Below are 11,552 nucleotides of genomic sequence, written 5' to 3'. Positions count from 1 at the left end.
ACTGTCCGTTCCCTCCCTCTGAGCAATGGCTTCGTCCCATAAATAACAAGCAAGCACTCAAAGTCTCATAGGAAATGCACCCCAGCTTCTGCCAGTTGTATCATGGGTTGCAGGTGCCCCACGAGCTGGGCTGGTTTTAAATTTGCTGCCCTAGAAAAGGAGAGTTTTTACTGTCCATCAGCTTTGCCTTTGAACAACAGACAAGTTAAATGAAAACACATGTTATCCTAGCAAAGCAGAGACATATTAACCATTGCAAAAACACACAGATACAGTTTAAAATAAATATAATTTCCTATGTATTTGAGCTAAATAATTTATTTCAAGCCTAATACACACTGGAAGACTATTTCATAGTCTTTTGTTTTTGTTCAGAACCTTCAGAGGTTTCCTGTGATAGCTGTAGATCACTTCATCCATGCATTGCCAGGATATGGTCTTTCAGAATGGACAAACCTCTGATTTCCCCACACCTGACTTCTACCTTGCACCTCAAGGCTGTAGTTGTGTCTATCAAAATAGAACCCAACTCAGTCTTCCATAAAACCATATTCCATCCAGATCTTGTGTACCACTCCTTACTGAAGAGTTTACTTTGGGCTTCTCTTGTGATGTTTCCTCACTGTCCCAGCAAAACACACCAAGTGACACAAGTTACTAACTTGAAAGGAAAACAATGCTGTTTGGTTTCATCTTTTTGTTTGTTTGCCCCTTATGTTTAGGAATCTTTTGAGGCATATAGAATAGTTCTGAGACAGCAAAGTCTTGTGGCATGCAAAGCAGAGTTCTCAAGTGCTGTAAAAGTAAGCTAAACAGTGGTAATAATTTAAGTGACTGGGAAGCAAGTGCACATTGGAATTAGCAACAATTCAGTTTGCAAACTCAGTAATAGAAAGACGTGATTTGTAGCACACACACACAAAATGATAATTCCTTAACTGGATTTAACTGCAGGTCACATTCACAAGTGTCTTCAAAGCTATGATTAAGAGGTTGAACCGAAGCAAAAACATTCCTACTATGTTGTTTGATGAAATGGAAGTAAAAAGAAGCTTCACAAGTACCTTATTTGAAGGAGTTTCCAAATAGGGATTTGAGATTCTTCTGGACAGGGTCTGTAAGGTAATTTGGGAGACTGTTAGTTTTGTTAGGGTTTTTGTATGGAAAAAAAACAAAAAAGTAGCTGCAATCTAGTCTTTTAGCTATTGAAATCTACATAAAAACAATTTATCAAATAATCTGAATAATCTAACTCATGTCTCCAAATAATGACTGTTTTACATAGGAAAAAGGTTTGATAAACTCAGTTCTGTGTTGTTTATTGCATTTATTCTTGATCTGGAAAAGTAGATGAACAATGAGATGGCAAAGCCTATAGATAACACAATTATTTGGCTCAGGAAAGATCAAAAATGACAGTGAAGAATCTCAAGATAAACCTAAAAAATGCTGGGTGAAAAGACAGTATCATGATGAGCTCAACATTGAAACCAGCATGTACTAGAGGGAGAAAATGTAATTACACATACTTTTAAAGCAAAGTTTATGAATTCAGTGAAGACACCTCAGGGTCACAGAACCCTTCTCAAGGAAGACCACTCTTCTAAATTAAATTCTTAACTGTAGTTAAAAGAAATTAGGATAAATAGTGAATAAAATGGCGACCAGTGGGGAGGTAACGAATATAGATCAGTGTTATCTCTGCTGTGCCACATATTGCACTGGTAACAGTGTCTGAAAAAATGAATGCTCCAGTGTTAGAGGGGATTCATAAAAGTAGTCAGAATAATAAAGGATTTGGATACATTTTAATAGGAGAAAAGACAGAAAAGGCTGTGACTATTTACCTTACAAAGGAGAGATTACAAGAAACATAATGCAATTATACAAAATGGCACAAAGAAAAGACAGACTTTCTGTGCTCTGCTTTACATTACATGAGAATTACTGATCACTCAATGAAATTAGAGAGGAATCATACTTCAGGAGACAGAAAGGAAAACCACAAATATGTCTTCACAGCAGGGAAATGCAAATGCCAAAATCTTACCACTGATCAATAAAGAATGTGATTTAAAATTATAAAATTCACAGTGAACCAGAACTCTGAAAGGCAAAGACAGGATAAACATCTCCATAAGAATCAGGTTACCCCACTTTTACTCACCATGATCCTCCCATACCTTGTAATTATTAAAAGACAAGATATTGTCTATGCTGATGCTTACTTGCAACTTCTATCTTACTATAAGCCACAAAAGACACAAATAAACACTGCCTAAAATAAACCTGGAAGTGGAAAAGAAGATGTTGTGCAGGTGCACTGGCACTACAACAGGAATATCATGTGGTGCTCCCTCACATTATTCCAACTTGTAAGCAGCATAATTAATTTCTTGCTTTGAGAGGGATCCAATTCTCACTTGGTATATTGCAATCAAAAAAACCCCCATCCTTCACACCCTGTAAGAACTACAGAATCCATATTTCAGTAACACCACCTGCTTTTTCCTCCCTGTATTCTTGCTACTGTGTTTTTAGAAAGGGAAGGGATGAGGAACCACAGAAGCATCTATCGCTGTTTACCCTTCCATGTTCATCACGAACCTTAATGTAGTTCCATGCAAAACAGTAGCTCCATATGGAAATACTGTAACATATAAGCCTTATTTCCCTCTCCCATACCCAACAAAGATGCTGTAAGAGCGCAACACTGCCTCAGATCCCACTCACCCTTCCTAGCTGGCATGTCATTAACACCTCGCTTCTGCAGCAGCCCTACATACCACCACTTCTCTTGGTTTCTGTCCAAGCCTTTCATCCCACAAGCCTCACTCACTGCAGCAGCACAGTCAAAGTTTATACATCGATTTCCTTGCTCCCTGCTCCTTTCCCAGGCTGGCGCTGACAGAGGACAGGGAGGCTCACTCAGGAAGAATACTGGTACTGCAGCGTGCACTTACATAACAGCGTAAAATGAAACTCAGCAAAAAGGACAAATTTGGTTGCCTTCTACAAGGGGCTTTCAGTGCTGATGGACAACAGAAGAGAGACGGACATCATCTAACTGGACTTGTGCAAAACATTTCATACTATCCCGCACATATCCTTGTCACTAAGATGGAGAGACATGGCTTTGACAGACGGACCACTCGGTGGATAAGGAAATGCACACACTCAAAGAGTTGTGGTCAACGGTTTGATGGCTGCGTGGAGATCAGTGATGAGTGATGTCCCGCTGGAACCATACTATTGAACATCCTCATGTTAACGTGGGAATATGGACAGTGGGATTGAGTGCACCCTCAGCAAGTCTGGGGTTGACAAGTTGAGTGGTGTGACTGATACTCTAGAGGGAAGGGATTCCATCCAGAGAGACCTAGACAGGCTTGAGAGCTGGGCCTGTGCAGTCCTCATGTATTTCAATAAGGCCAAGTGTTAGGTCTTGTGCCTGGGTTGGGATAATCCTAAACATGGACACAGGCTGGGTGATGAGTGGATTGAAAGCAGCCCTGTGGAAAAGGACTTGGGGGTGTTGGTGGATGAAAAACTGGACACGATCCAACTGTATCCTGGGCTGCATCAAAAGAAGGAGGACCAGCAGGTTGAGGGAGGTGATTCTACACCTCTACTGTACTGTTGTGAGACCCCACCTGCAGTACTGCATCCAAATGTCAGCTTCCCAGCATAATAAAGACAGGGATCTGTTGGAGTAAGTCTAGAGAAGGGCCACTAAGTCGATCACAAGAACGGAGCAACTCTCCCATGGAGACAGGCTCAGAGAGTTGGAATTGTTCAGCCTGGAGAAAAGAAGGCTCCAGGGAGATCTTGTAGTATCTTCCAGTATCTAAAGGGGGCCTACAGGAGGGACATAGGGGGACTCTTTGTCAGGGAGTGTAGTGAAAGGACAGCAGGTAATCATTTTGAACCGAAACAGGGTAGATTTAGATTAGATATTAGGAAGAAATTCCAAGGAGTCTGCAAAAGGTGTCTGATGCTGAAAACCAGGAGAGAAAAAAACCCCAAATTTCTAGTTTATCCTTCAGACCACAAAGTTCTAGCTCTGGTGCAGAGAAGAGAGGAGGAATTCACAGCCCTGAAATGGGAGGAGGGAGGACAGGACAATAGCTTTTCAGTGGCAGCCTGAACCCATATCAACTTGGAGCAAACATGAAACACTGGAGGGATCATGAGATTACATTTAGCTTGCCACACAGGAACTTAACCACCCAAAATTCTAAAAACGTAAGAAAATGGAAACTGGATGGGAGAAAACAAAACAAAAGTGGAAGTGGCTTTCTGGAATAGAAAAAATGGTCTTTCATGTTGATGCTAGTGCAGCCTGTGTAATGTTGAAACACTCATTGCAGTTAGGCTGAAATTGATACAGAAATTTAGGATTTTATGTCCTAACTGCCATGATATATCCTGTTTTCTTTTTTTTTTAACTTGCCTCACTAAATATTTAGGTACTGAGCACACCTTTGTTCAGCAGACTCTGCTTTGGCTGTTGGGGACAAACTGGGCTGTAAATGGTCCAGCCTATCTTTAAAGACTCCAAATTTTGGGTGGCTCTCCCTGAAGATAGCTGGTAAATGTAGGCTGCTCCCCCCAAATTATTTTGACACACACACGGATTGAAAATACATTTGCAAACCACTCTAAGAATAAGCCCAAATTTTTAAATTAATTAATTAATTTGCTTTTTAAAGCAAATTAATTCACCATCTAGCAAACAGCTCATCTCTCATGAAAACTACCTTGGAACAGTTATTGATGCCCATGCCAAGTACTGCTTTCCAGCTACGGCCACCCTGGCACCCCATGTGCCTCTCCACCAGCTTGAGGAGAAGCTTTGCCAAACCACATGTCAGGGAGAGGACCAGGCTATGGCAGCACGTGTGGTCCTGGTACAGAAGACCATATGTGTGGGAGATCCAGAGCACTGGGTGTCCTCCAGAAGGGCTGCCCCATCATACATGGATAGGTGTGCATAGGTGGCTTCATCTTCCCTGCTGGGGACGCAGGAAGAAAGAGGCAGAGAGCAGTCCTGCGGGCTGGATGATCCAGAGCCTGAACTATGAACGTGGTACAGGGATGGCACCGTCCTAGCTTGGGGACACAACCTGCATGTGACAGGAGAGGACAGCTGGGCCAGGAGGCCCATAGAAGGTTTTGGAATAGGACTGCTAGTATGCAAATCTGAATACACCACAGATAATTTAGTCTGAAATTGGGAAAAATTATAAAGGAGTTTACTGTGGTATTTAAAATCACTAAAATCGCAGGGAGTAGAGTAATGATGTGAAAAGAAAGGGAGGATTAAAATAAAGTGACCAGCAAGTAATTGAAACATCCAGAAGGAAATATTTCTCTACAATCTATATGATCAGTTTATAGAACTATAAGCCAAAGAATTAAATATGCCAGGTAGGTTTTTAGAAGCAGAGGCTAATTCAATGACTAATACTACATGCAAGGTCTATACCTAAGTTTAAGTTAGTATTGCTTGAACTGTACAGTTGTTTTTAAAACAAACTGAGAATTTCTGACATTATTTAAAGTTAAGCATGCAAAGATATTGATGATAATATTTTAATATGTCAGCACAAACTGATTTTTTTAGACGTTTGGAAAGAAATTCCCCCACAACATACTGCACAACAAAGTATACTAATGGTTCCACTGGAAAGAACAGGTTGTATCTTACTGTAAGATGCTGACTTAGTTCCTTCCTTTGGAGAGTATTGAACCGGTTCCACTACAGCAACTCCCTGTGCATTTACTACAACCTGGTTAATGTTTTATTCAAGGACTAATGGTACTACAGAGCACGGGTTTAGTCGTATCTTTTGGAGATTCATCTGAATTTTCTCCTCATTTTTAGACCTGGGATTTTGCTTTGGCCACGTCTCAGTTTGGGAGAATGACTTGCCTACAAGTTGCTTGTGCTTCGCCTCCTGCCCAAGCTGTTCCAACAACTGCTGATATTTCTGCCATTGCCAGCACTGCAGTCACAGTAGCATCAGCAATGCTCCATACATCTGCTAGCAATTTAATCACTATCATGCTCAGAAAGAAACAAAGCAAGAGTGCTTCAAGCTCCAGTTCAAGTGCTTTCCTCAGCTGGGATTTAGTGCAGTGGTAACAGCCAGCAACCTGTCTACACTAGAAGTCACACTGTAACACCTCAAAAGAGGCTATAGAAATTGTAGGAAAATAATAATTTCAAATATGGAACAGAAATGTTTTGCCTTTCTTCTAAGAGCTTCTGATATTCATGTGCAGTTAGCAAGAAAAAAAATTGACAAAAATGGGAAGGAAGAATTTCTTTTTTAGTCAAGATTACTCCTGTTACTAAATCTTTTAGAGTGGGATTTATTTTAAAACTAACAGAAATGAGGAAAGGCCATGATTCATCTTCCCCAATATATTGTCCAAGTTTCCACTCCAGATTTTTCAAATATCTAGGTCTTTAACTGGTTGTGTTTCCAAAATATGAGCATAATATCCTGTGCTTAGGAGTTTGCAATGTGCAATCAAATTCTACCTGTTTTCAGTTTACAACCCACTCATCGATATTTTTCTGTTTGATCAGAGCTTGATTTGCAAACATGCCCATGCTCAACTCCATACTGCTGAGCAGTTCTAGAAACATTTTTGTTATATACAAATATAGTAAAACAATTGTTCATAGTTTCAGGGCACTGTCACTATGTCCCTAAAGAATTTAGTATAGCACTTGTGCATTTCAAACTGGATTACTCAATATACTTAAAATTGAGCAAATGCTTCGATATTGTTATTCCCTAAATATAAATAGCCTGAACAAAAAATCATCTCATTTTGAAATGCACATGGCATAGCACAGACTACCTGGTAATGAGATCATTTCTATTCCCTGACAGGGGAATTTCTGCAACTACTCAACACCTGAATCCTAAATTGGCTAATGTGACCACAAAGGAAATTATATATTCAGACACATATCCAACAGGAATTTAAGCATCCAAACCTAAAATACACTTTCACAAGTACTCATGCTGGAAACTTCTCACATTCCAACTATGAGAGCATATGGAAAAGGATCACAAATAAAGCTAAATACAAATTCACTCTCAAAAACAATCATCTGCTTTTACTTTTCCTTCCAATGATCATTCAGCTGTAAGAATACAGTGGCTCAGGAAAAATTTTTTAAATCCACCAGAGGTATTTACTTAATTTCCCTCAGGCTTCTCTCCCACTCCACGAACAAATCAAAAAGTAATTATTTTTGTCTCAACCAGATTTTGTTCTCCCATTATGAACCCTGACAATGACAATGCCAATGCCACAAGAGTGACAGAAACCACTGCAACTGTCACACCTGACAGAAAGCTGTGGGGGTTTTTTATCAAAAATATTTGCTGGAGTTGCCAAAAGCAAGCAGCTACAATAATTAGAGAGTTTCCACTCTAGCCCTGATCTGAACACAGATCCTGAAACAAAGCTGGGCTGTACCTGCCTGGCACACCCTCCTCAACCTGCAACACAAGAAGGCAGTAATTTCTGCAGGAGTAAATGCTCATTTATTCCCAGTGCTTACTCGTGCCAAGCAAGGAATGGGGGAAGGGAGCAAAAAATTACTGAACAATATGACTTATCATTTTGCCACCTTTGAATTTTTTGCATTTGACATCACTTGCTACTGTCTAAATGATAGGTGTTTTAAGCAGAAGTAAGACATGGGTCTTGTGTTTAGTAGATGAAATGCTAGTGTTGTTTGAAGGTGGCTGGATATAGGGAGTGTTGTCATGAATCCCAATCCGTTTCCATGTGGCAACAGATTTTTTCTTGTTGCTAAGGCACAGCAAGCAGAGTTGGTTGGGAAGCTAGCTGACTTTCAGAGGATATCATTCATATGAAATCGTAGAATATGCCTGACTTTCTGCCAAATAATATTCGTAACAAACAACCTTCCCCCACTGCTCCTCTTGAAATCCACTGGCAGAATTCACGGGTAATGAAGAACAACCAATGTGACAGTTCTCTGCATTAATATTTATTTAAGATTAAATATACAACCCTTTATAAAGGATCTTTTTTATAAAGGAAAGATCTTCTCCTGATCATCTTAAACTTCATATACTTAGGTGTAGCATAAAAAGGTCAAAAAGCTGTAAAAAGAAAAATCTTTCTTTTTATTGAATTCAGCAGAGCTTGCAATTTAGGGCTCCCAGATGAGCCTGAAGAGCTCTCTGGGGAAACCCAAATGGGTCATTAATGAAAGAAAAACAAGGAGGTATTGTCATCTGTTTTCTGTATAGAAAGAACTTAAAAAATAAGTTATTTCATGAAGGGGAAATCCACAACTCAAGGTTCATTCTCACTTCCCCCAAAAACAGAAAGGGATGTGAGAAGAAAACGGATGCTCTTTATAAAGACAAGTAGAGCTCTTTATGTTTAAAGACTTATTTCTGAGTCAGCGACAGTTAGGAAAGTCATGCATTTAGAAGCATTTCTCTATTTTCCAGTACCTAGCAAACTAAATATGGCTGAATGGATCTGTGCTTCAAACACAACTAATTTTTACTTAATCTGGCATAAACCATTCACTTTTAAAGTCTCTGGAGCCTAGCAAGGAGTGTAATTTAGTGTCCAAGAGCAAAATTTATTTGCAATGCCCTTTTCTTTGCCCAAAAGAAGTTAAGAATAGAGTATCATAGAAGACAATATGGCAGGGTTGGCTGGTTTCTCTCCTCCCTCTTCCTCAGTCCTACCATGCCGAAAAGACCAGGGTAAATCTAGCTTCAGGAAGGCACCAACACAGGCTCCTCCATCTGTATCCTGTGCCTCAAATAAAGCTGCAGCACCCTGACACCTACCCGGATCGAGAGAAAGGGAGAAGTGGTAAGCTGGCAGAAGGGGATGCCTCGGTTAGGAACTTTATGTTACCAGAGAAAGGAGACAGCCACCCTCCTGCTAATGAGGAGTTCCATGATCAGATTAAAGTACCCTAAAATGAGGCTGCTAAGAAGCAGGTTGTGTCCTCTCTACACGTGTTCCCACCACTCTTCTCCTTTGTGCTTCCACACGTCTGTGAAGCCGTGTCCTGAACCAAGCTGAAGGACCAATGGCTTTGAATCGGCTCATTAAACAGAGCTTCATTTCAACAGCGATGGTTTCCCTCGGTGGGGTCACTGGGGAGCCACACAAACACGGTCCCGGCACGGCGAGCAGCAGGGGCACAGGCGAAGGCTGTGGGATGTGGAGGGAGGCAGGAAGGGACAGCTGTGCTCAGAGGAAGCACTTGTTTATGCTAAATTAAAGCTATCCAAGGAATGATGGCATAAAACATGCCTAATAAAACCTTTTTATGTTGACAGAGCAGTGTCTCTACTCTGTCAACATAAAAAGGAAGTTAACCATGCCCACAAAAAATGACAATACAAAATTCAAGGGCATCAGCAATGGGGAACTTCACTTCTGATTCCATGTTCATGTAAGTGCATCAGCTGAAGCAAATTGCAATTCCCATCTCATCTACAACTGTAGACTGCATGGTCATAGTTTATAAAACAGGAACAGAGTTTAAACAAGATTTCCCTTTCTTATAAAGAGAGAATGGACGTTTTCAACTCATATGCTAATACAATGTTTGCAATGAGAGTTCATTAAATATGAAAAGAAAGAATCAGTATTTTACTGCTTTTTATCATGCTTTATATAACATTAAAATATGCAGAGTACACTTCATTGTCTATTCCTGTTCCTTCGTTAACTAAATTTTATTGCAGCATTTGTGCTCTAGTTTGCCAGTTCGGCCATACATTTCCTAATGCTACCTTACAAAATTCCCTGTGCATTTCACTTTTCCTGGCTGTCAGCAACATTTCACAGGAAAGCAGTATCCTCCCTTTTTTCCAGTACAAAATAGGCACTGAACAGACTGTTACCATAAAGATTTAGCAATATTGTTGTACTTATATTTCTTTAAAACTTAGCACCAAATAAATGCAGTAGATGGTCGATGTCATCTACCACTGTGTCCCTAGTCACCAGCATCTGGTTTGGTTTTGATCTGGAGGGCAGCATATAAGAGCAGATGGGTAGGAGGGTTTAGTAATTGTTAAAATTTTGTGTAACAGCTAATATTTCTAATGATGCAAGTTGCAATTTGATAGTACATTATTTGGAGCTTTCAAAAGAATGTTCACTGGATATTTCACACTACAATTAAAACAATGTTCCCAGTGACAGGTTACCATTTATTTTCAGATAAATCAAAATGAAGACACCAACAAAACAGTTAAAAGAGAGATGAGGAGAAGGAAAACGCAGATTGTCTGCATACTTAAAAGCTTTTCAAAGTACCTCTGTTGACATGTTTCTTATGTTGCCAGCAAAATACCTTCTCCACGACACATTTCCAAATGAAAAAAAAAAAAAAGCAAGCAGCATGGCACATCTACTTAGCAAAGGCATTCTGAAAGCCAGGCAGCCTGACTTACAACATGCATTAGTAAAAAGAAATTTATGAGGAAATTGTGTGTCAAACACAAGCATAAATGCTCAGGTTGTAAAATCTTCTTCCTGGAGTTTTTGTAACTTCCCCAGACAGGGTCCTGCACAATTTCTCTGGCTTTGAATTTTGTCCTGAACAGAGCAGGGGTTGGATCAATCAATCTCCTGGAGTTCCCTTAGCACCCAAATAATTTTGTAATTGTCTCCTGCTCCATCACCCCCAGACAATTTAATTCTGCTAGTCCAGCCAGCTGCACCAGGCATGGGAGATAAAGTCTATGGAGCTTCAGGGCAACCAGAAGTATGTTTTCATTCTGTGTTTAAAAAAAGGCTCTTAAGATCACGTATTTTCATGTTAGCCTTCCACCAAAACTTTTCCCCATCACATTACCCAGTGTGCCAGGTCTCAATTGCTGACATACCCCAGCTGTCAACATCACTGCAGATGTGCCAGAACTTGGCCTTCAGCAAGCCACAGTTTTCAGAGATAAAATATAATAAAAATTTTAAAGCAGACAATCAATTAAGTGATTCATCTCACCTGTCACTACCAACCACCCACCACGTAGGTGTAAGTTCAAACGTTCCCTCTCTGGTGTCAGGCAAAACCAGCATGGCTGGGTACTTGGTTTTTGCCAGCATAGGTTCAGGAGCCTTCTTACGAGCTGCCGCCATAACCCAGCTGCAAGGATTCTCACCTCTGCCACAAGAATTCTAGCAAACAGCGGAAGGGCAAAAATATCCAATATTGCTGCAGCTATTTCAGTGAATGCAGATGCAGGAACAAAACCCCAGCTATTAGGAAATATTCAGCAAATCAGCTGTGAACGATGACGACAAATAGCTAAAAATGTCAATACAGAGTGCATATATTATTGAATAAGAAAATCCATTAAAATCTTAATTCATTCAGAAGCAATTTGTAATTAAAGAAATAGTTATATAGTTTTCAATAACTAAAGTACATTTAATGTTTCAAGTAAAAAAAGACAAAGTTAAAATTCAGTGTTCTGATTATGATTTATGAAAATACTTCCCAAAAAAAT

The 11,552-nt window shown here is 39.9% G+C and overlaps 1 protein-coding gene across 1 annotated transcript in view; it reads right to left on the bottom strand.

The window, feature by feature from the left end:
- LOC103613553 (rap guanine nucleotide exchange factor 5-like) overlaps positions 1-11,181 on the bottom strand; it is a 48,037-nt gene extending 36,856 nt beyond the window's left edge. Inside the window, exons 1-2 of the mRNA XM_017731168.1 lie at positions 11,062-11,181; positions 1,065-1,115 (exon numbers count right to left, since the gene is read on the bottom strand). Of these exons, the coding sequence (XP_017586657.1) occupies positions 1,065-1,115; positions 11,062-11,181 (171 nt within the window). The remainder of the gene's footprint in view (positions 1-1,064; positions 1,116-11,061) is intronic.
- Between the last annotated feature and the right edge of the window lie 371 nt (positions 11,182-11,552).

This window comes from Corvus brachyrhynchos, unplaced genomic scaffold (assembly GCF_000691975.1).
Source record: "Corvus brachyrhynchos isolate BGI_N302 unplaced genomic scaffold, ASM69197v1 scaffold84, whole genome shotgun sequence".
In the NCBI taxonomy this organism is placed as follows: Eukaryota; Metazoa; Chordata; class Aves; order Passeriformes; family Corvidae; genus Corvus; species Corvus brachyrhynchos.
This window is presented reverse-complemented; position numbering and strand designations above follow the sequence as displayed.